This window comes from Triturus cristatus, chromosome 2_2 (genome assembly GCF_964204655.1).
Source record: "Triturus cristatus chromosome 2_2, aTriCri1.1, whole genome shotgun sequence".
Taxonomy (NCBI): domain Eukaryota; kingdom Metazoa; phylum Chordata; class Amphibia; order Caudata; family Salamandridae; genus Triturus; species Triturus cristatus.
In genome coordinates, this window is record NC_140582.1 from 409192792 (window position 1) to 409218448 (window position 25657).

A 25657-nucleotide genomic window follows, 5' to 3' on the forward strand; every position below is an offset into this window, starting at 1 on the left:
TCAACACAAATTAATACAGTATTTCCACGTGGCAGAAACGTGTTACTCTCAGCAAAAAACGTATTTAATGTGCAGGTGCCAAGGGCTTTCCATCAAGGAAGCGCAGAATTAATGTCTATAGTAGTGTCCCCATAATTGTCACACTGTTCTGTTTCCCATGCCAGGTTTCAAAACGAGGTTAATCCCTTGGAATATGTCCAAATTAAGTACAGCACTGAGCACTGTGGCTTCCAGACTGGATAAGGCCGTAAACATTCTTGCAAACACTTCAATGTTACGAGAAGCTTAAAAAAAATAGAAGGCAAAATCTATATTTGGTTATTAGTTAATACTATACAATAACTATACATGTGGTTGTTAACATGGCACTTCTTAGGAATTAAAGTACTATTGCTAATGCAAGGTGGTAGCCTGAACTTTCCAAAAAGCCCGAATGGCGATAATATTATCAGTTACAGTACAAAGTTAACGATCAATCATTTTATGTGAAATAGAATCTAGTGACATCATACAGTTCTAATAAAATACAGCGCTAGCATATTGTGTACTGTAGACTCGAGACCTGATCTTCCACAATTAATTGTTAATTATTAATAAAGAACAGAGCCTGCAAGTTTGAACGTCAAATGTATTAATTACAACGGTAACCTTTCAATCAAGGGAACACTTCACGTCTAGTCCTAATGCTTCGTTTTACATTGAAATTATCTTCTACCACCACGAGCAATCTAAACAGTTCTCATTCTTGCAGGTGGAGAATGCAAGAAAAGACTACAATACGCAGATATTTCGAATTACAGAAGACCTCTCGGCTCTCCAAATGGTATGTCCTATTAGATGCAGTGATGTCGTTGTGAGTAGCAAATGCGACAACATATAATGTGTAACTAAGTGCAGCTACAGTGGTCCAATTCACATTTCTGAACTGTGGATTATAACAGCATTGGGATCTTAGCAATAGACTTCATAAGCCTTTATTAGCTCCGTGATCTTTCTGAGAATTGCTTGCTCGAAGAGGCCGCATCTCGAAGAGTGCAGCGAGTCTGTGAAATGATATAAAGGCTAAGTGATTTTGGAGAAATGTCTACTGCCAGTTTTTTTTAATACGAAAGTGATTATTAAAAAATAAATGCATCCGATCAGCTGTGGCTGACAGCATTGTTTTTACCTGTTTTTAATATTAAACTTTAAAGGGAAAATGTAGCCTCAATCATACCATACATATATAGTGCAAAACTGCAGGCTTCAATTTTCTGGATTCAAGAAGCTGCCAGCTTCCGATCGTGCTCTGCAGGGTCGGTTGGCTCTGTTTTTCTGGTTTAACTCACATAGAATTAAACCTGTACATAACTACCTGGCACCTGGGCAGATACTTTGTTAGATTCGTAGCTTCTATTCCTTACCCTTGCATTGTTATGTTTTGGTGCTCCATTCACCCCAGATATGAAACGTTTCTAACTTTCTTGGTAGTCAAATTAACAAGATAGGAAAGTAATTACTCTTACTAACAAACAAGATCCACTGCTATGCTCTCCAGGCCAAACCAACCAGCCTTTTGCCTTGCACCCAGTCTCACCAACTGACGTAGAAACCCTTTTTGCGATCTTTCATATAAATAGGTTAACCTGTGGGATACATTTCGAGTACTGCGTCTAGGGAGCTTGAACCGGTGCTCACCCCTCCTATTAGTCATTCTTTACACTTTTCCATTCTGCATAAAAAAAGGGAATGGCTATTTCACTATTTAAAAATCTGTTCTACACACCACAGATTTGACCGCTTTTTACCTTGAATGTCATGGCAAATATATTGAAAACATTTTCTTGGCCCTGTTTCAGAAATATGTAGAAATTAATAACTGCCTTTCCCCCAAAAGCAGACAGGATGTCAATCCCAGCATGCCATAGAAAATATCTTAATTGATTTCTGGTATTATACCCTTCACCCTCTCCGCTCTTGTAGTGTTTGGTGAGAATCTTCCAACAAAGGCCAAAGTAGCAAAATATGGGCATCAATGTAATGTTCAATGTAGCTGTGGTTGGCAGCTGTTTCCACTTGCTGACTAAACTGATGCTTATTTTACAGCCACTTTCTAATACCCATGGGACCTTGCTGATGAGTGTGGGTATCAATTCTAGACTTGATTGCTGCAACAGCCTTCATGCTGTGAAACTAAGCAACGGGATATACGCTGCAGCGGTTTACTAACCGTTACTGTGACAGACATGCCGATATTATTCACGGAAACCACTTTCACGCCACAGCGGGGCATTAACATGGACAGATTTGATTTAAATGGTAATTTATACCTTCACACCGTTGAGGACTTAACCTCTGATGAAGGGCACAGCCCGAAATGCATTGAGCATATTTGCGTTGAGAAGAATTTTAAAAATTGGATAATACAATTCAGAGTTTGAAATGAAAAAAGACATCAGAAAGAAAAGACGATATAAGAAATTTCTTGGAATTACACAGATTACCTTTTGAATTATTTGAATAGTGCATATCAGAGTGCAGATTGGGGACGCTCTCCACATGTTGGGGATATCACATTTGATCAGTCCCTTCTTTGCAACCAGTTAGGATTATATTTGTTTCAACCAGCCTGACTCATGAATACTTCTACCCGCAGATTTCTCACATCTCACATCTTGAAACTCCTCTACGCATCCGGCTGGATCCAGACAGAATGGCTCTCCTGCTCCATTAGGCGGTGCTACGGCTCTGTTTCGGCCCTGGGATTCACACCCGAATATGTCATCCCACTGTTGTGTAAGATGCCACCCCAACTCACTGACATGAGCTCTTTTTTTTCCTTCATCTTTCGATGAAGAGCTGAAGTTGTCCTTCTCAAAGTATTTTTCCATACAAAATTGTTTTACAGAAGTGTTTCAGAAATGTCTCCCCCAAAATGTCAATATAAATGCCATTTCTCTAGCAGACTGTCGATCTCTGACCCACACATTAACAGCATCTGAAGAACGCAGGCCCAAATATGACTCCAAGTCATGAGAGATATCCAATTGCATGCATACATTGGCTATCAAACAGCTAGAGGTGAAGCTCTTTGTGGTTCTGTTGTGAGATGAGTCCTGGGAGAAGTGGCATTGGTCAAGATCCATGTCTTGCTCCAGGTTCCTCTCTGGCTCACCCTCAGCCAGTAAATCCTTGAAGTAGAACACCTTAAACACTAAAGAGAAGAAGTCCTCCAAGAAGAAGCACCTTCTCAAGAGGTAGCAAAACTAGATTTGGTGGAGATTCCTTTGGTGCTGGACTCCGCCCTGGTGCTGCTCTGGACATGGAGGCCCCTACTCCACTTCAGAATCCCAGACCCTGGTGCTGGTCCCACTTGGACAGTAGCCTTCAACCACTCTACTCTGGTTCAGGTTTCCTCTTTTATGCCCATAGACCCAGTGAAGCCTAGTTCTTGCTTCTGCAGGTAGTTACATCCATGGTGCCGGTCAAACCTACTCCAGCAATTCCTCTTGCATTTCTTATGCCACTAGTGCTGACTTTGGATCTGCTACATGATTTAGCACTTTCTAAAGCCTAAAACCATTCTAAGCAGACCTAGACCTAAAGATGAAAAGTTTATAGTGGAAATGTCCCTTTCTCTCATAGTGAATACTTTAGCAGATTTGGGGAACCTTTCCGGTTGGATTCAGACCCCGTTCAGAAGCCCAACATTTTTTATCATGGCACTGAGGTTAGCAGTGATTTAATCCATCCTCTCCTCCCACCCTTCTTTCACTGGGACAGGTGCTGGTGACTACCTGGACCTGAAGAACGCCATTGACCTGGACACTACCCCGGAGGTGGATGTGGATCGTCCTTGGGTACCTCCCGCTGAAGAATTTACCTCTTTCACACCTGTCTTGGCTGCAGAAGTCCTTGAGATGCCATTGGCTGTGAAAAGAACACGGTTCTCCTCTCAGAAATTTTGCAGCCCTCTTCTAGGGAGTTGAGCCATTGCTCCCCTTTAATGAGGTGCTGATTAACCCATGTTGGTTGCATGTAGCAAACCAATGGTGATCTGCAGAGTCGCCCAATGTCATCTCACAGATTCTCGGAACCCAGAATTCTTGATGGTTCATCCCTCCACAGAGATCCTTATTGGTCTTGTTTTTTACCCCTCAGATAGGAACCATGACTCATTTCCTTCTGCTCCACCAGATAGGGGGTCAACGGATTGTGGCTATGGGTAAGCTGGTATTCTCTTTCGGGGGGCTTTCCTTTCACTCTGCAAATGCAACTTTCCTTCATGCCCTTTATTGCCACGCCTTGGTTGTTGCAGTGCAAATGACCACCCTGAACCTTACCAATCCAATCACCTTAGGGAACATTTTGCAGAAGTTGTGCCAGAAGAGCAGGATCAAATCCTCCACTCTCTCCTGGACACAGTGGATGTGGAGCCCAGATCTATGCATGTCTCGATTGGCAGATGTTGTCACACTTTGATGTGCTCCCCCAGGTTTTTGTGCAACGTCCAATCAAATCTCATTAACATGACCCTTAAGGGAGCTCACCTTTTCAGCATAAAGGCTAGCTTAGCCCTGGAGCATTTCAACCAGGGTCGGGACACAACCAGATCCTTTATATTGGCTTCTCCTACATGCCAGTTTCATCAACAATACTCAAAATTCAGAGGGTTACCAGGAGAATTGCCCTTTCGGTAGTAACAACCCTTGAAGCCTATTCAGCAGTCAAACAAGTTCTTTCACAGCTACTAAGGGTGTAGAGGCTCAAGAGTCCGTTGTGGGCAGTAGTCCTTTTATTCATCCTCCATGCCCTCTCACCCTTGAGGGAACATATGCAGCATGTAGGTGGAGGGTGATCTTTCGCTTGGCACGTTAAAGTTTATGGCAATAGACGGTTCAGTCCTTCAGATTGTTGAACAAAGCTACCTTTCCCCTTCCAGACTATCTTCCTCCCATTCCTGGTCCACTCAGTCACTCCAGAGGACCATGCCCGCATCTTGCAGTGAGAAGATCTTGCTTTGTTGGGCAAAGGAACTGTGGAATTAGTTGTAGATAAAGTGATCAGGCAAGTATGCTACTTGCACCACTTTTCTGTCCCCCAAGAATGATGGCAGCTTATGTTCCATTCTAGATCCTTGGGTTGTGAATGCCTTCCTTCAAAAGATGATTTTCAAAAGCTCTCCATTGCTCAGATCCTATTGACTATGGAGCTGGAACACTAGATAGTTTCAATTAACTTGGAGGTGTATTTATATAAACCCATTTGCAGTGTGCGCCACCCAATATCAGTTCGTAGTCCTTCCCAGCTGGTTTAGCGTAGACACGTCAATTCTTTGCCAAGGTGATGTCAGTTGTTGCTGCACATGTTCTCAGATCAAACATCCCTGTTTTCCCATTGCCTGATGACTGACTGCTGAATGTGGTATCCCAGTGCTGACGTTGGACTACTGTAGATCATTGTCTCACTGTTCTTCAACTCCAGTCTTCCAAGCTTTTCCTCTTCATTTGGGCACAGCTGGACACTGTCCCCCAGAAAGATTCTCTGCCTCCTCAGCCAGTTCGGTACATTTAGGTTATGATCTCAACATTTTGGGAGGGAGCTTGGCTTCAGGCTAGGACAGTGCTCTGTCTTTGGGCCTGATGTCCTCTTTCATTCATTTCTGCACAGCGCTGCTTGTCACATGTGTGCACACCATTGGTTCCTCAGTTTTCAGTGGACCTAGCACTGGGGGTCCTCAAGTACACCATCTGGAATTCCACGTATGTCGCTCCAGACCTTGTATGAGGGAAACCCTTTGGTTCTGTCAGTGGTAGCCAGCATGATGACCCTTACCTCCTCCCTCATTTGGATCGGTAATTTCGGACCGCTGAAAAACTGAGGCCTTTAGTCTTCTTCAGAGCAGAAGATTCATATCGGCCTGCTTGTGCTTTGGTAAAACTTCCTGATCCTCAAATTATTCCTGCCCCGATCACTTGAAGAAGGTCTTCAGAAACAACATGACCGCAATGTGGTACGTCAACAAACAGGGCGGTGTGGGTTTATATTTCCTGTTCCAGGAAGCCCTGGGGCTGTGGTCATTGACTCAGGCTCACAATATTTGACTGGTCATAATTCACTTGGTTGGACCATGGCCACTTTTTACTAATTGTGCTGGTCTTGCATCTGAATGTGTGGTACTTTAGTCTGCTCCACTGTCCATGTGCTTTCCAATTCCACTTTGGCTCGGAGCAGACATCCTAAAGCGGTCGAAGGGGCAGGTCCCGCATCCAAACCTCCAGAGCCTCCACCTTCATGCCTAGCAATTGAGCAGGGCAATCTAAGTTCTGTCTATTAAAGATTTTGTAACCCTATTGGCCTCTGCCAAATAGGTTTATTCTGAGCACTGGTCACGTATTGTCTCTTGGTGTGCCGAGGCAGAAGTAGAACATCTCAAATTGCACCTATCTCACGGGTTGCACTTTGTGCTTTCCTTGGCCCGGCAAGGCTTTTGCGCTGAACACTGTTAAAGGCAATTCTTTGTTCATCAGACTATCCACCCTTGTTTAAGTCTCCTGTAGTTATGAATTTTCAGGAAGGGCTGATCTACGTGCTCCCCTTTTTCCCTTTGTTATGGTTTTAATAGAACTTGAACTTGGTGCTTACGTTTTTGATTGATTTACCCTTTGAGTCTGTGCACAGTTGCCCATTTTGGCTGCTCACTTTAAAGACTGTGTTCTTTATCACCATTACCTTGGCTCAGCATCTGGGCATGCTGCAGACTTTGACTCTTTGTCCTGCCTTTGCCCCATATTTTTCTGTACAAACTGGTCCTGTGGACCAAAGCTTTCTTCTTGCCAAAGGTTTCATTCCATTTCATGTGGGATATGTATCAACCTACCTACATTCTTCCCAGCTCTTCCCACCAAGGAAGAGAAGAGACTGCATCACCTGGATCCTTGCAAGGCCCACTGTTTTACATTGGTAGGACCCACAAGTACAGGACTGATAATCAGCTTTTCCATTGGCTTTGCTGGTTCCAAGAAAGGCAAGGCATTCAGAAATGAATGCTCTGCTGCTGGATCGTGATGTGCATTGAGATCTTTCTATGTTCTTGCCAAGAAGGACATTCCTGAGAGCATCAGGGACCATTAGACTAGGGTTACGGCCCCTGCTTCGGCACTATGCAGAAGTGTTTCTGTCCTGGGTATTTTCTAAACTGTGACATGGGCTCAAGTCCACAGAACTTATTCCCTCAACTCTGAAGGCTGTCGGCATGGGTATTTTGTCAGATCTGTGTTGCAAGGCTTCTAGGTATGACCATCTCCTTAAACCCTCACCGTGGGAGGTACTACTTTGATATTGATTTAAGAGGTGAGGATTCTGCAGGTAGAATTAAGTTACTTGTTTTCAGCAACCTTCTTTCTGGTGGATACTCAGCCTACGTGCAAAATCCGTACTGATTCTGCACGCCCTCCTCCCACCATTTTGAGAAGTGGTCGTGTGACTTTTCTAAGGTCCCAAGCTTGTTGTGATACAAAGGAATGTCTATCATACTTGAATGTCTCCTCTCAGTCTCTGTGGGAAAAGGTTGTGAGAAAAAAAAGACCAGATAGTTTCATTAGTGTACTGGGGAGGTGCCATATAAAACTTTCTGGAGTGGATCCCAAAGCAAAGACTGAGCTCTAGCCCTGCATAGTGGTGCAGGAGAGTTATTTCAGGTTTCTATATACAGTCTGGCATCTGCAGGAGATTCAAGAAGTGAAGAATATGCAGGTAGGTAGAGAATCCACTGTAGAGATTGCCACTGATGATGAGTGGCTTATTTATTGATTGAGGCTTTTATAAAGTGTGCTGTTACCCGAATTGTGTGTCCTGGTGCTGAAAGCATGTGGAGCATGTTACAGGTAAAGTAAAGAGCTGAAATTGAAAAGAGAACATATGCTTTAAGATGTTTTCTGAAAGCCACATATAGAGTATGGCATGGAGAGACATAGAAAGTTTGTTCCAAAAAGATGTGTGGTGTCGCTTCTACTTTTCCAGTAGGAGCTGTGCATTTGTTGCACAACATAAACGTTGGGATGGTGACAAACTGATTCTGGTCACCACCTCAAGATATGTTAGCCTATAGTCCTGCTAGCTCACAGTGCTACCATAAGTACCCCTAAAACCTGAGAAGGTAACAAATGGATTTAGCAACCTCAGGACATGAAAACCCTGACTCCCCAAGGAATCGAGGTAACAGACCTAGAACCTTTTCGCTCATTCACTCGTGCATACCCAGAGAGATACACAAGAAATACACAAAGAGGCGTTTCAATATCTATTGAACCATTGTTCTTATGTAAAATATATGCGCTGCAATGATTATTAGACAGAAGCAGATGACAGTGATTAGCCGTATGAGAACAGTGAAAGGGATAAACAATTTTACCATTGTACTAAAACAGTGTGTGTGTGTGTGTGTGTGTGTGTGTGTATATCTATATATATATATATATATATATATATATATATATATATATATATATGTATATATATACTGGCATATCATTACAGTGTATAATGTTAATGTACTCCTGTTATGCGCTACCTAGTGCTTATGATCTGCCAAAATCCCTTACTGGATCATCTAACTCCCCATCACCTGTGGGTGAAGATGTTCAGGACCCCGTCTTGGTCACAAGTTGGACATCCCTCCTTGCAGAGGGAAAACCGGAATCAGCTGGGCTGAGACTCCGACAAACAGCGACCTAAATGCATGTGTATAATAATAACAGCATACATGCTTCCTTGCCGAGGCCTTAACTAGGCTGACATTGTTTATCCTCTTGTGATAGCTGTGTCACCTTTGAGGTGATCAACAAACAACATTTGCACAATGTATATTTAGGCGTTGTACTAAATTTTCAAGGTGCCATGATTGTGTGCCTATGAAGTGAAAATCTAAACATTGTGGTTTCAGAGAAACTAATCCTGCACTGTCACGCAAGCAAATGTGTGTCAAAAATCATTGTGTAGAAAAGAAGGCAACTTACGAAACGTGTGCATGTAAAATGGCAGTGCTTCTTTACTGGCCCTTACCCAGCCACGTGACACTCACTCCTCAGACATAAGTGAGCTAAAGCTATTCAACATTAATAAAAAGCAATCCAAAGCCATGCTAAGTAATATATCTATCCATATAAAAGATGCAAAAACATTTTAAAAGGCAATTGTACTGTTTGATACCAAAGCATTCAGAAACCCATAATTAAAAGTATGAAAGCAAAAAAAACTCTTACAATAAAAGTAATACAATTTAAAAGGAAGTTGGAATGGCAAAACAGGCCAAATTAAAAGTTCCTACCAATAAGTTCCTACCAATTAAAATGTCCAAATTGTTTGTGTTTTGAGAGGTGTCTCTTGTTGTAATGCCCATCAAGTGTGAATGACTAAACCATCTTCCATTCACACAAAACTGCTTTAGTGCCTATGGATTTGATAGAAGGGGGTCAAGAAAATTAAGTAAAGTGAAGGTCGGATCTGAAAGCATGGCAAAACTACGCAATATAGTTGTAATAAAACCCGATGATATATATGTTTCAAAACAAATGTTCTAAGTAAGATATAATGCCAGACCAGAGGTGGTGCATATACTAGCAGTGGTCAAGCATGTGCAAAAGATCATCTATGAACTCTGCAGTAGTTACAGGTATCTAAGATACAATCCTAATTTAAATAGCTTGTCAGGCGTCCTGTACACAATTTGGATTTGACCACAGTCTGCACTGTTCATAAGTAAGGGTTGCTTTTGCTATTAGATCCGAATTTCAAATACAGCTGCAGTGAGCATCAAAGAAGAAGATTCATCCCAGGCCTACTCTGGAAGTTCTAAAGGAGCTTTGGATGTCTTAAAGGAATTCATGCTCACTTCCAGCCGGACAATCAGTACAGTGAAATAATACATATACGTATCTGGTGGCACAAATATCTGTCATCGTCTCTTCATAAGACACTATTCGTGGCTATGCCTCACATTTCTATTCACCCAGGTTCAACAGAAAATAGTTTTTTTTTTCTGGATCTTCACTTTTTATTTACAAACGCACCATTTAAGGACTATGGAAGAGGTCAGCAGCACTCTCACTTTCACTTCTAGGATAGACATTAATAGATCCAAAACCAGGACAGCAGCAGCAGTTTCCGCACAGTATGTGTTTTCAGAAGGAAACATTTCAACTATCTCACTTCATGGCAGAGGATAGCATCGGGGTATAGACAGTTGGGAACTAGACAAATCTATAAATGAATATAAAATTGTGTTCTGATGATGGCCACCTTATATTCCATCAAAGATGCTGAAACCATCACTCTTGGGCATGTGGGTGCAGAAGGTTCAATTCCATATTCATTGTGGTTGGTGAGGATTGCATCCAAACAACAGAAGGGCAATGGTGCTTACTCCAGCTACTTCATAGCAAATCTGGAATATTGACCAACCCTGCTTCTAAAATATGCCAGTTGGTCAGTAGCAAAAAAAATCATGATGCTAGCCTTCCATCAAATGTTCCCACATCTTCATGAAGTGCACTGAATGTTTTCAGTAATTCTGCAAGACAAATATTTTCATGTAACAGTTGCAAAAGAGGTTTCAGATGGGTTGCTCCCACTACCAAGACGAGTTCTGGCTCGCGATATGATACCGAAACTAGGTCCTCAATCATTCTCCAAGTGCATGGAAGTGGTAGCAGCAACTCTGAAACACAAAGTAATCACTATATGTCTGAATCTAGGGGCTAGTGGAAGATAAACTAGCATTTAATCTACAAAAAGATCACCTGGCAGCTTTTATTTTCTTGATCTTGGTCTGCAGATAAACTCTTCCAAATTGATCCTCCTTCCTGTTCATTGTATCCATTATTTGGTGACAGCACGTCAAAGCTCCGCATCTCTACATGCCAACTTTGTTACCACTGCAAAAATTTAAAAATCACACATTAAGTGTGAATGTCCAGAACCCTTGTCCATATGGAATGCTCTTTTTATTGACATTGCCAATGCTTTCTCTTTAAACCAGCTACTTTCTGTTGTGATTCTGGGACTTCTTATAGAATCCTTGCACAAATCAGATCTCCAAAATTTGTCATTGAAAGTAACTTCTTTCATGGCCACAACTTTAGGCTCTTGCTTTTTTATGCTTTTCCACCAAAGCAAGGAATCTCTAATAACTCACCATTCATTCCTTTATAAAATTATCTTGGAATACCTTCTCAATCAGACATTCACATTCCAATCTATTTTCCGGACCTTTCTTTTAAAGCAGAAGAGGGTTTTCACACCTTAGATGTTAAAAGGAATATAAACTGTTACTTAAGAAAGCCAAAACACTTGAGCTATTGTGAAAAGCTATTTGTAGTTCCTGCTGGCATGTAGGTTTTCATTTTCAGATTTAGTTTCCCCTTCAGATTCAATCTGCCCAAGGCATGCTCATCTTTCTCACACATTTTTGGAAAAGTGTTAAGTAGTAGAGAGTAGCCCGATGATTACCCACCCCCTCAATTTGATCTAATATCTTTCTCACATGATTTCTTTTCTTCATTTTTTTTCTTCTTCTGTATGGGGAGTTTGAGGTAAAAATGTATGGTTGTGTTGCTGGGCTAGAATGTTAGCCCTGAATAGACTACTTCTAATGGATACTTCTAACTGCAAATTCCCCACTTAGAAACTTCCCAGATACCGGACTGGGATACAGAAACCTATCTTCAGCAGTACTCCTGCGCACCGCCAAGTGGTGCTGTGTGGTTCCATACTCCCCCTGCAGTGTGTCAAGAATTCCTGTCATGCGAGGGGAAGAAAACGGTAACCAGCGAAAACGGACTACATCTCCCAGGATGCTTAGCGGTTGAGAGGTTATGTAAACAGGAGAGCTGTTACATAACTCTAGGAAAACACGCCCTTATGGAAACAGGAGAGCTGTTACATAACTCCAGGAAAACACGCCCTTATGTAAACAGGAGAGCTGTTACATAACTCAAGGAAAACACGCCCTTATGTAAACAGGAGAGCTGTTACATAACTCAAGGAAAGCACGCCCTTATGTAAACAGGAGAGCTGTTACATAACTCAAGGAAAGCACGCCCTTATGTAAACAGGAGAGCTGTTACATAACTCAAGGAAAACACGCCCTATAAAGGGAGGAACCGGGAGGTACAACGCTGTCGGATATTGTGTTTACACCGACGTACCTGCTTCGTGAAGAGCAGTGTTCCGGAGTGGTGCTCCAGTAAGGCAAGAACGGAGGTAGGTCGAGTCGTTACTCCCTGGGCCGTGTCTTGCCCCATCGTCACCTGTGAAGGACCCGGAAGCTCTACCGGTCCACCATTGAGCTTCGCTTCTTGACTCGGCTGAGTCAAAGCGCAGTGGCGCTTTTGCTGGTTGGAGTCGTAACTCCCAGCCAGACCAGAGATACAGGGACTGCCAGCTGTAACGCACACCAGGAGGTGTTTGCCGCGTTACAGACTCGGAAGTCCACAGGATCGATCGAGCGGCTGCTCTCGGTTCAGTCTTCTTGCTATTTGATTGGGGTATCGGTGACGCATCACCAGGAGGTGACTCCGCGTCCCGGTGCAGTCTGAGGAAGAGGTTGAGCGGCTGCTCCCTTCAGGTAGAGACCCCAGCTGGGTGTTTCCCTGACTCCTCGATTCTCCCCAACACTCTTCGTGCCCCTCACAGCCTACCGATTGGCATTGTCGGCCATTTCATTTCTGCCCTCTGTTGGCATACGCCGGGATCGGCGTATATGCAGAGGACGGTTAGGACCATCCGTGCGGTGGGCTGGTAACGTACTTAGCCTGGAGGATTCCAGTGACTATAACTTTTGTTTATCTTTGTATTATTTTTGCCTTCATTAAAATAACTAACCCTTCACAAGTGGTTGCGTCCTCATTATCGTGTCTGTTAAACGATCCTGAGGCGTTCAGGGCGTTACACAGTGACAGAGCGGTACATATGAGTCAGCCCTGTGCCCTGGTTTTCCGACACAGATCAAAAGCTACTTTCCCAATTTCATTGTCTTCCAAAAACTTCTAAAAGAAAATTCAGCATGCTAGGGTATCATGACCCCACCCAAACTACAGCTTTCAAACCATCCTGCAACTGCAGAAAACAGATGTTGGTCACAGACCTGCACGAGGTGTCTGGTGTTTGGGCTTGACCCACGACTCAAGGTCGTGTGACAAATGTGCCCTCATGCACCTGAAAACGATCCGGGGGGTGAAGTTGTACTTCACCAAACAGAAGTCGTCGTCCTAGTCTTTGTATACGTCCTGCTCCAAGTGGTGGATGCATAGACTGTCCTGCTCCCAAGGCTGTTCCTGTGAGCAGTCAATGTCACGCTAAAAGTCGTCTGGTAAGTCAAAATCAAAGTCCAAGAACAAACATAAAAAACAGAAGCGGGTCTTCATGCCATCCCCCAATTCTGAACCTAAAGAGAAGGATTGAAGTGAGTATGTCATGATGTGAGTTGCTCACCTTCGAGGTCTCTGGTCACTGAGCTGATTCCTCAGCTGATCCCAGTGAGCCCAGAGTTTCCCAGGCTATAGCAGATTGAAACCTTCACGGAGGCCATGCTGCATGTTTTTCTAATCCTTACAGTTCCCTCTAGCTTGCACTCTGGATCTAAGAAACTGCAGAATACCCTAGTCGGGTTACTGCTGGCAAATTTGTCCTCTGCTCTGGTTGACCTGCTTCGGGCCCCGTATCATCACCTGTATAGGCTTCCTCTCTGGTCCAATACCTATGCCAGTCACTTCCACGTCAGCACCATTGGTGCCAGGAGTGGATTTGGTGCTGATATCAATGTCAGGCACCAAACTGACTTTGGCTTAATCTCGACCGATGTCGCACTACAAGATCACAGAAGTGCAACCAGTTTTCATATACCCTGTCTCTGACCAGGTGCCTCTACTATGGCTTACACTTCAGCAAAGGCTCCATTATCATTTTGGCTCTGAATCAGATCAAGGGACACCCCCGGATGTAGATGATTTCAAGGTCTCCTCAGTCCTAATTTTCTGCTCTTGCCTCCTTGCCTTTAAGAAGGCTGGAAAGACATTATTTAGGATGGAGAGTCCCATTGGTTCTACTCTTCCGCACCACTTTTTAGCCTGTTTCCATTGATAAAGCTCTGTGTTAAAGAAGGTTGTCAAGGAATTTAGGTTTCAGTATCTCCCATCTGGGACAGAGTACTTTGAAGGTTCCTTTGTCTTTCCTGCCTTACGTACCCTAGAAGCTTCATGAATGTCTTGAAATAGATATACACCAAACTGGTTCCTTCTTTTCTGCACTTCTGACTCCGATCTGGAGCTTGCTCTCTGAGAGAAAGATTGTGTGAAAATTCTTCATGCAGAAAAAAATGAAGTGCATTGCTCTGTCCTCACACAAAGCATTCTGGCTTCAAGCCCTGTAGAGACTGCGAGGGCTAGATGTCTATCACCAACCTCTCTACTCCACTTGTCTTTGATGTTTGAGGTTGGGCCATGACACCAAATCATATGAGTCCTTCCCCAGCATGCACCCCAAGCGATCAAGGAGCGGGAGACCAAGCTGTTCATGACTCGGATTCATGACAAAAGACGCTCACTTTGCTCACTGGCCCACAGCATTCAAAAGGTAAGTCTCCTAGGCTCCCTTCATCTTCCACAGGATCTTAATCCTTGGAGCCAAATTAAGTAGCAGTGAAGCTATCGGGCCTGCCATATGATTCCCCCCCCCCCCCCCCCTTGCACCGCTTGTCGGCTCTTGAGCTACCAGGCCCTCCACCACCGCCGGTACTGTTACACTAAGATTTTCTGTCTCTAAGGTCTGATCCAGCAGTGTTTCTGCATGCTATATAGAACATTTTTGCTTGGGCCACTGCCTGCTGGGGCGTGCCTTTGACAAATGGGGCCGTATGGCTTGTCTATATGTATGCCTACTGCTCAGGAGCTGGTTGGAGCTGCACCTCTGTCTCCAATCGTCGGCCAGGCACCCCTCCAGGCACCAGTGCAGAGATAATTTGCACCACCTCTACCAAAGATGCTGTGACTGGTTCCACCTCCAAGGCCACCAACGCTGCCTCCTCCACCACCTGCGCACGACTTGACTCCGCCTGTGCTGCTTCAGGATCCCCATGTAGTAAAACCTGTACCACAACACAGTTCCAGAAAAGAGGCCCAAAGATTATTGGCGGAAGAGGCATACTGCCACCAGGGCATGTCCTATGGGCAAACGATTCATGAGACATCAAGACTAATATTCTAACAGAGGTCCTTCTACCTTAGACACAAACCTTGAAGCCTTAGTTCTCTTTTTATTCTGGCCTATTGAAACCAGTCCTGGTGGCGTGGGAGAAGCCCACTTCAGCAAGGCACTGAGCAGGTTTGTGGCAAGGGGCTATCATCCACCTCTAGGCGATCCAACCTTCTTGTCTGCTCACCCATCCCGGAGAGTCTGGTTAAATAGGCTTCTTGTTTTTTGGTGGCAAGTGTCGGGGACTTAGCCTATGACACTGGACTTGTTGGGGCAAGAAAGTTTTCTTAGCTGGAATTATTGCATTAAAATGTAAATGCCACTTGCCTCCGAACAAGCTATGCTCATGCCCTATGAGACATGGCCCAACTAGTGTTCCCCTAGGTCCCTGATGATATTGAGAGTTAACAAAGACGGGTAGAATGCTTCATACCACATCATTATGTGTGGCCTTGACACTACTGACTAAGTAGCCCATGGTAGGGGTTCCCAGTAGTGTTCAGCCATCATGCTTGCTTGACTTTGCACAACATGGTTCTCCACGGATGTGCAAGCCACACTCATGGACCTACATTTTGATGGAGCCCCCATTTGATGATAAAACGAACTCAGTTCTGGAGCAATTTAAGGCTAGCAAGTCTATTGCCAGATCCTTAGGCCTCCAATACCCTCAACTTCAGTGCAATTATAGGTACTTTCATTGCTTTTGAATATTATCCAGAGGGTTCAGCTTTCGCCAGCCCCTCTTTACCCAGACCCAGGCACATCAGCCCCCAAACCCTCTAATTAGACAACAGAGAGGCAGAGCCAAAAGAATACACTGCAAATCCCTCCATCTAGGTTCCTCCTCCTCCCCCTCTTCCTCCCCGGTACCGCAAGGTAGCAGACATAGTTTGGTTCTGCTAACAAACCAGGAGTCTGTGGAAAGCTGTGTGTCATCCTTTCTACCAGCCTGGAAGGCAGTTACTTTGGACCAGAGCGTCCTACAGAAGTGGCTATACCCTACCCTTCATTCTGGCTTTTTCCCTCCTCCCAATCCAAAGACCATCTTTCCATCTTTCAGCAAGAAATTAAAGCTCTTCTCCTGAAAGGAGCGGTGGAGTTAATGCCAGAGCAGGAGATTGGGCAGGAATGCTATTCACAGTACTACCTTGTTCTCAAGAAGCATGTCAGTCTGTGTCCGATCCTACACCTAAGGGTCCTGAACCTTTACCTGAGGAAGGAGAAGTTCAAGACCCTGATCCTAACTCTGGTCCTGTTGGTGTGTTATGTAGTGGGTTCCACCCTTACCAGTTTGCAGTATTTCCATCTGCACCTCGAGTCTTCACCAAGGTGGTAGCACTGATTGTGGCTCATCTCAGATGGCTAGGTATTTTGATACCTGTACAAATCACTGCTCAGGGCGAGTTGCCAGAGTTGGGGGGTCGCACCATCTGCAGTCAAAGCAATCTCTGCTTGCTGTTGGACCTGGCTTTTTCATAAACAAATCCAAATCTGACCTATAGCTCTCCCAGCGTCTCCTGTTCATAGGACTGGTTCTGAAGACTACTCTTTTCCATGCCTTTCCTCCCCTTCAGAGGATACACAACATGTGGAAGAGGATCCTTGTGCTTGCTATATCTTCCAGCTTCTTGTATCCCTCTGGTCACACACACAAGTTGGGACTCTTCAGTGATGCCTTCACAGGCTATGGTTTCAAAACAGGGGAAATCTGTCAAACACCATTGTGGTCTCGCAGGTCGCTTTGGCGGATGTGGGGGAATGAGGTGAACCTACTCCAAGGGATGCCTTTCAATCCCCCATCAACCATGTTCATGGTAGTAAATGATATCCCGACTCCAATGTGGCGGCTCATGTGGAGATCACTGTTTTCTCGTCTCTGGAGAACCTGCTAGAGCTGCTGGTGATTTGGCTGGCACTCAAGGCCTTCTTCCCTCCATCTAAGGTTGGTATGTCTTTCAAGTTCTTGATGCACATTACAATTTCAATGTGGTATGTGATCAACCGTGAAGGGGAGAAAGGTCTCAACTCTTGTTTCTAGAGGCATTTAGGCTTTCATCTTGGGCACACTATCACTGGATTTGGTTAACAGCCAGTCATCTGGTGGGGTCTCCAAATGTCAGAGATGACAGCTTAAGCAGGTGTTATCTTGCTGGTCACAAGTGGCATCTTCTGCCGGAGGTAATCCTGGACATTGTCGCCAAGTGGGGCAATCTTCTGATGGACTTGTTTGCCTTCTCAGGAAATGCTCAGAGCCAGCAGTTCTGTGCCTTTCAGTGTCTGTTGAGGAGAGCTATGAGTGACACTTTTCAATTGGGGTGGATCTTTCACCTGCAATATTTGTTCCTCCTCATTCACTTGACTACTGAGGCCTGATCTTGGTGTATCTTCCATTCTAATTGCCCTGGATTGGCTGAGGAGGGTGTGCAGAACATCTGTGCTTCTCTCTGTCCCCTCCCCCCCCCCCACTCCGATTGCCATCCAGGGTAAACCTTCTCTCTCAGTCAGAGGGGATGGTCTCACCCCAAACTCTGAGGCATCCCCCTTAATGCCTAAAGATTGAGCGGAGCCAGATATCTAAGCTCCTTTCATCTGCCGCCAGAGGTGGTGGATGTCATCTTGTCAGCTTGTTGCGCCTCCACAAAATGTGTTTTTTCTGGGAGGTGGAACAATTCTTTTCATGGTGCACAGACAACAATGTGAACCCTTTACGTGCCTGACTATCAGAGGTCCTCCAGTTTGCACTCTCTCTAACTCAGAGCAGGTGAGCAATGGCCACTATAAAAGGGTATTTGGCTGTGTTGGCGTTCCTCTGTCTCCCAGACCAACCTTTCCTCATCAGGTCCCCTATTGGAATGAGGTTCCTTAAGGGGTTGACTGATCTGTACCATCCAACTCCTTTTGTTAAGCCCCTGTGGGACTTAAATCTTGTTTTAACATTTTTGATGGGGTTTCATTTGAACTCTTTCACAGTTTCCAGTTGCACATGTTAACCATAAAGACAGTCTTTTTGCTTGCCATCACTTCGGCAAAGCAGGTCAGTAGGCTGCAGGCCCTGAATGCACACCCGCCATTTACAACATATTTTCCCGGCAGACCGGTGTTGGGAACCAGGGCTTCTTTCTTCCCAAAAGTAGTTACTTCCTTCCACCTGGGTCAGCCCTTTACCACCCCATCCTGCTATCCCCCACCCCATCTCTCAAAAGAGGAGGAACAGCTGCATCTCCTGGCTCTTTGGCGTACAGTCATTTTTTATCTTGACCATACAAGAGACATCAGATTGGATGACCAACTCTTTGCCGGTTACTGTGGCAGTAGAAAAGGTAAGGCGGTACAGAAACTGTCATTATCCCTCAGGATTACCCTTTGTATCAAAATGTGCTATGCACTTGCCAAAAAGGAGACACCTGAAGGAATCAAAGCCGACTCCACCAGGGCCAATTCCTTGTCTTCGGCACTCATGAGAGGCACTTCTGTTGCAGAAATCTGCTAGGTGTGGACATGGGCATCCTTACACACTTTCACTAAACATTACTTCTTGAATTCAGAGGTGTTTGAGAATTGGAAAGTTTCCAGATTCATGCCACTATTCACCCTTTAACCATTCATCAGCCCTTCTCTGGGAAATGCACTACTTGAGAATCTATTCAACAGGTGAGGATTCTGCAGGTAGAAGTAGTTATCAGAAGAAAAAGTTACTTACATTCGCTAACGATCTTCCTGATGGATACGCAATCTACCTGCAGATTCCTAACCAATTGCACGCACCGTCCCTGTATAATAGATGTAAGTATAGGGATAGATTAAAAAGGTTTAAATTTGAAATCTGGTGCTGCCCTTAATATATTTGATGTTTTTCTGTCGGCTCACCTAAAGGGCTTGGAAAAAAAGGGACAGAAACTAATCTTGTTGCACCAAGGTGGCCGCTATGTGGCTTCAGTGATGTCATCTTCTGGTGTTGATGCGAAGGTAGCACTCCTCAAACATCATAGACCTTTGAAACGATCTGGATCCAGTCTGACACTTGGAGTTATTCAACAGCTAATGAATCTGCAGGTAGACCGAATATCCACCAGGAAGAATGTTACCTAAGGCAAGTAATTTTTTCTTTAACATAATTTCAAGGGGACTTATAATTGCTTAGTTATTGAAACTTGCAACAGATGTTTCAAGCATGTTGATAAAAAGTGTACAATCCTGATATTTATTTACATCCACGAAATATGGTGTATAGCAATTTAGGCAGAATGGTTTGCATTTATAGACCCTCTGAATTTTCTAGGAGTGTGGAGACAAGCAAAGCCAAATGGAACGTGCCATACGAGAGAAGCGAGCCGCTGAAGAAGAGCTTGAAAAGGTAAGCATGGCAGTTATCTCTGTAGTTACGGTTTAAAATGACCATTTCAAGGCACTAACAATCGTTTAGATATGGAAATTATATGCTACTACAATGGGACTTATGGTAATATCTTTAGGAAATCTAATGACATCTGTTGTTTTCCAACTATACTAGTCATTACCTGTAAGGTGCCATTTTTCCCCCAAAATTATTCTGAGGCTTTTTAGGAATTAATGAAAAAAGATGAACTGTATGCATGACAATGGAAGTAGGTTTTTAACTTCCTCCTTATATTACATAGCTGCTCATGGGTCATACCACTGATGGTTTATTACATTGTCACATTTTCTAATCATGCCTGCCCCACTATATGCAAAGGCTTGGAGAGACCAAGTATTTTTGTGTGTATATGAGATATATTAATGAAGTTTATTTTTTTTAAATTGTATTTGCATTGTGTTATTTAAAATTGATGCAAAGTATTGGTATATAATATTAGTCTCCTGCTCTGGTGTTGTGAGAAACACTATCGGAGTGGCAAGGGCAGAATTCTCTAGCTACATTTTCAGAAAAAATAGGTTATTTTAATTTGAATGTGACACAAACACTTTATTGCTTATTGAGGCTAGATATACCCAAGGAGCCATCCTGAACTGGATGTCCTTTTACCTCCCTGACAGATTAAACAACTTCTTACTCCCCCGTACCGCCTCCACCCACAGAAGTTACAGGTTAGCCTAACCCTAGTCCTCCCTCACCTAGACTATGCAAACAGACTGTACCTAAGACAACTAGCACATCCCACACACCAATCCATCCCACTAAGCATGTAATTGCCTACTCATGGCCCAAGCTATTCTGCTTCAAGGCATCCTTTATTAAGCACATGGCTATGTTTATCAAACTTCAAAGACATACAAATCTTCACTTTACACGAACACTCCTCCCCACCACACCACCCAACTAGAAGGCCTTTATTGGTGGAATCTAATTCTCCGTACAGGTAGTAGAATTATGGAATTCACTCCTGTCAAGGACAAGAACTAGTAACCCCATCTGAAATTCAGGATAGCAATAAATACTTGGCTCCTTTCATAGAGATGATTTAGGAATGCGCAGACCAACCACCTGAATCTGAACTGACCCCAATTGATACCTACACCTTTCCATATAGACACAACAATGTTATATAGGAATTACCACTCCACTACCTACTAAAGTGAACTGATGTGACACAAAAAGTGCAACACCCTGGTCATCAGGCATGACACCAAAATACTACAAGTACACTCATTTCAAACCAAGCTCAACCTCCTATCCATCTGTCAAAGAGCCTAAGTGAAGGCTTATTCAAAATGCTTCTGCAATACAGTGCATTGCAATATAATGCAATCTGGTACATGATAACTCTGGCTTGCTTCATTCAATCTATGCATCAGAAATTGCACACATACTCAGATGAAACACAATTGATTTTCAAACTTGTTACTGCTAGGGGATCTTCATCTAGCACCACAGATGCTCAAGACTCCCTTCCTTTAATTCTGACTATTGTCTAGAAATGGATGTCTTCATATTTTTTAAGCCCAATGTAACCAAAACTGAGCTGTTGAATACAAGAAATGCTATGTATCATTGGTCCCCCTTCTCACCCTGGCTAGAGTTGTGCGCAACTCTGTACATTTGTGCACAACTCCCTGCAATTGTACATTGGCTTTGATCCGTCTCTAGAGCCTTAGATCTCAAATATGGTGAGGTCCTGTTTCTGGTAGGTCAAGCAACTGAAGGCAGTGCTCCCTTATAAAACTTCAGAACAACTTTTCTGATGAATACTTCTAACTGTAGATGATTCCTCACCTTAGAATAGTCTGCAGGCACACGACTGGATCTGGTGATGGAGTGGAGCTGCATATAAGTGTCAGCCTTGCGCAATTACGTCAGTTCCTTTCTGTGAAGAAAGCCATTTATTATGGAGTGGCTGTGTGACCCCACTGTGTATTAAATTCACAAACCTGTCTCGGATCCAGTCAGGCTTGTTTGCAAAAAACGTAGCTAATCCTTGGGTAGTTGTGACTTCGAGCTGTCAGGCTTTGTCAAGGAAACAATTGAAAAGCATTCAGAAGTACCAAAACATAGGAACAAGAAAGAAACACATCACAAAGGAAATCCAACACCAATTTATAAAAATACCTTTTATTTTTCTGAATTTTTAGACTCCAAAATGTGTAAAAAATTCACTGGAGTGTTCTGGAGATATAAGTTAATAAGCAAACAATAAACCACTGCTTTTCATTCAAATCACAAACAAGCATTATTGACTACCATGGTTTGTGGTTACTTGAACACTTTTGTAAAGATGTTTTAAGTGATTACTCTGGCCCGCTTTGGAAGACCAACTCCAGCAGGGAGCGAATCACAGGGACTTAGCAGGACAGTTACCTTGCAGTCAAGACAGTTTCCAGTCCAGTTCCAGGTTCTGTGGACAGTGGAGTGGTCCTGATGTAAGGGATATAGGATGCTGATCCGGTGACTGGGTCTTCCTTGGACCACCCCTTGGTTTACGGACACGACACGGTAAGGCATCTTTGCCCACAGGGGTTGATGTCCCTCAAAGTCTGGTTTAAGTCCATCTAAAAACCAGTTGCTATTGGTCTACTGGTCCCCAGAAGCTGTATGTCACTGATCCCAAAAGTCAATATCCATATGTAGTCTCACTCCAGGACGCGGTTCCGGTCTCACTCCAGAGGCCTTTCTTATGAGAGGTCTACCTCATGGTCAGAGTCCTCTGGTAAGTTCAAATCGAAGTGAAGTTTAAATGCAAACATAAAAAAGCAAAGCGGGAGTCGACCCCATCCTGCCACATCGTGTCCAAGGAGAAGACATGAGGGCATCAAGATGTTAGTCTCCTTTGCGGTCCCTGATCCCTCAACTGATCCAGGTGCACCCCAAGGTTCCTGTACCATTGGAAATGCTGCTCCAAATCGAGGTATTCAAAGAGGCCTTTTGGCCTATCTTGGACCCCAAGGATTTACGGGGGCCTCTATTCAGATTACTACCAGTGGGGCACTCCTCAGTACTGACTAACCCCCTTGGGACCTGGTCCAGGTCCAGTGCTGATTCTGGTACCGACGCTTACTCCTATACCTGGACCTCAGCCAGTCCGTCACTCATCGAAGCCAGTGCCAACTCTGCCGATGCCAGAAGAGGATCAGATTTTGACACTATGTGTGACCCTAAACCATCTTTAGCCCAAGTGCAATCAGTCGTTATACAGCCTGATTCTGAACCATCGCTTCCACCTTTGCAGTCATGCCCACAGAGGCTTTATTATCTGTTCGGCTCTAGTTTGAACAAGATACACCACAAGGGGAAAATAATAATAATGATGATGGTGGTGTAGAGGATGGTGAACTTCCCACCTCCCCTCATTTTTCTAATGACAGTTTCTATATAGATTTACAAGATATGACAGTGGACTTAATGCCTTCTCTAATGGGGATTGACTCGCTGCTTGGGCCAATGACTGATGAGAGTGCATCATTTGCAACTGTGGTCCAACGGGTAGCAAGCGTCCTGATTTTGCAGTTGTCCTCTGTTAAGACAATGACTAATGTCCTTACAGAAATCTTGCAACCCAAAGCCTGCAACTGATGAGCCCTTGCCCATCTTCCACAAGGCCCTTACTGGTACTCTGTTGGGCACTTGCTCAATGCCATATTCCTGCCCGTCAGTGAATACGCAAGTGGTTAGATGTTACAGATCAGCACCTGACTACCCTTTTTTTTCTCACCAAACATCCTACTCCAAGGAGCCTGGTGGTGCAGGGTTCAATGAATAGAGCGAACCCAAATTCTTTCCCCGTTGCTCTTCTGGATAGGGAACCCAACAGGACAGAGACATTCGGAAAACAACTTCATTTGAGCCAACTTGGCACTACTATTGCTCAATGCAGTCTGTTTGCTAGACTGCTATATACATACCCTCTGGAACATGGCCAGCGATATCTTGCCATTGGTGCTGAAAGACCTCAGGGTCTTTTAAGGCTGGAACTATTCATGATGGACAACACCCTACCAAGTATGTGATTTGTGCTGGCCTAGATACTACTGACTGCTTTGGGAGAGAGGTTGGTGCCAGCATTGTTCTCCGCAGCCACACATGGATGCGTTTCACAGGGTTTCCTGGAGATGTGCTAGCCTCGCTCATGGATATGCCATTTAATGGCTCATGCCTGCTTGGTGCAAAATCTGATTGAGCCCTAAAGCATTTTAAATATAGAGCCATTGCATGCTCCCTGGGACTGTTGACTCCTTCCAAGAAGTTCCTGCATCAGTTTAGCAAATTCAATGGCTACGCCAGTGGGCCAGTGTACCAATGCAGATGTCACCTCAGTCTTTTCGAGGGAGGGGTTGAGGTCAGGCAGGCACCGCACAGGCCAGCAAGAGCACCAATGCTCCCAATCACCATCCCCTGCAGCAGCTGCCTCTAAGCTGCTTTATTTTGTCCTTAGCAGCATACACTCTTTCTGTGGGGGGCAGGACCCAGTATTTCCTCCCAGGATGGTAACTTCTTCACGTCTGACAGATGAGTCATTCACTTCATTCAGAATGTGTAGGAACTGGGGTCTCCAGGCCCTATGGGGCGGTAACGTGACACGAGCGGTCGGGCCACCAAAGGTCTGTGTGTTAAGCAACCATACAACACGCACCTCACATGCGACGAGGAACACACACAATAAGGGACGCCACACTGTAGGAATTATGTAAATACTCAAGTTTATCCAAGTAGATCACGTTAAATGCAGTTCATGAGGTAGCAGTACATTTCATATGCGGATAATACAATAGCTAGCGATGTACATATCAGTCAGGAGCTATAAAGGCTGTTTCTACCACATAAGCAATTCATGAAATGACAGTACTGCCTGGGGCACAACTACCACTCACGTAGCTGCACACGCGCGTTGGGCGCGCTAACCGGTGACGACCTCAGAACGGGGCACCTAGCATGGAGAGCTACTTGTGATCTCTGGCACATAGCACTGTAATAGGGAATATAAATAACAGAGCGCTACTCGTAATCAATAGCGGTTAACACATCAATATGGCACAGGAATAACAGCGCGCTACTCGGACTTGATAGCACGTAACACTTCAACCTGGCACATGAATAACAGCGCGCTACTCAGACTCGATAGCACGTAACACTTTAAAGCAGGGCATGTAAAAACAAAGCGCCACTCGTAATCGATGACTCTCAGTACCTTGGAGCGGAGCGTATAACATAAAGCGCCACTCGTAATCAATGACTCTCAGTACTTTGGAGCGGAGCATATAACATAAAGCGCCATTCGTAATCAATGACTCTCAGTACTTTGGGACGGAGCATATAACATAAAGCGCCATTCGTAATCAATGACTCTCAGTACTTTGGGACGGAGCATATAACATAAAGCGCCACTCGTAATCAATGACACTCAGTACTTTGGAGCGGAGCTTCCAGCGGGGAGCTCCGGTGCAGTTCGTTGGGCACCGCGCTTCAGTACCGCCCGAGGGGGCACACGGAAAGGATCCCTCGGCGGGGTCTCTTCCGTTGTGAAGACGGGGGGGGGAATCCCACGGAGAGGAAACCCGGCTAAGGGTGCGGTGTGGCTCCCAACCCGCAGGGGGCGCACCGGGGGCGATCTCAGCCTCCGGGCTTACCTTGATCTCAGCGTCAGCAGGCGTCCGCTCCCACGATGATGGGGGAACTCGGCCTCGGCCTCGCACACCTCCTCACGCAGCTGCGACGGCAGCGGCGGGGCCCCGGGCTTTTCCGCGGGCCTCGTGACACGGCAGGGCACTTCTCCAGGCCTCCAGGCCACGGCGGTGAGCGCGCTGGCTTCGTCGTCACCAGGGGGGGGCTCAAATTAAGGATGGGGTTCTGTGCTCAGCGGAGCACGGTGCCGGGGGTCCCAGACCAGGGCAGGGAGCGCAGGGGTCACAGCGCTAATACCTGGTCGATCCCCGGTGGTTCTCCAGTCAGCTTTGCATCAGGGTTCAGGGGTCAGTCTGGACACGCAGTCTCAGTGCTTGGTGAATAGGTTTCAGA

The 25657-nt window shown here is 44.8% G+C and overlaps 1 protein-coding gene across 2 annotated transcripts in view; it reads left to right on the plus strand.

Annotated features, from left to right (window-relative positions):
- The window catches only part of SCLT1 (sodium channel and clathrin linker 1), a 589184-nt gene that overhangs the window by 272099 nt on the left and 291428 nt on the right, over positions 1 to 25657 (plus strand). For both annotated transcript variants that reach the window (XM_085641492.1, XM_085641491.1), the window contains exons 13-14: positions 752 to 823; positions 19511 to 19585. In XM_085641492.1, the coding sequence (XP_085497618.1) occupies positions 752 to 823; positions 19511 to 19585 (147 nt within the window). The remainder of the gene's footprint in view (positions 1 to 751; positions 824 to 19510; positions 19586 to 25657) is intronic.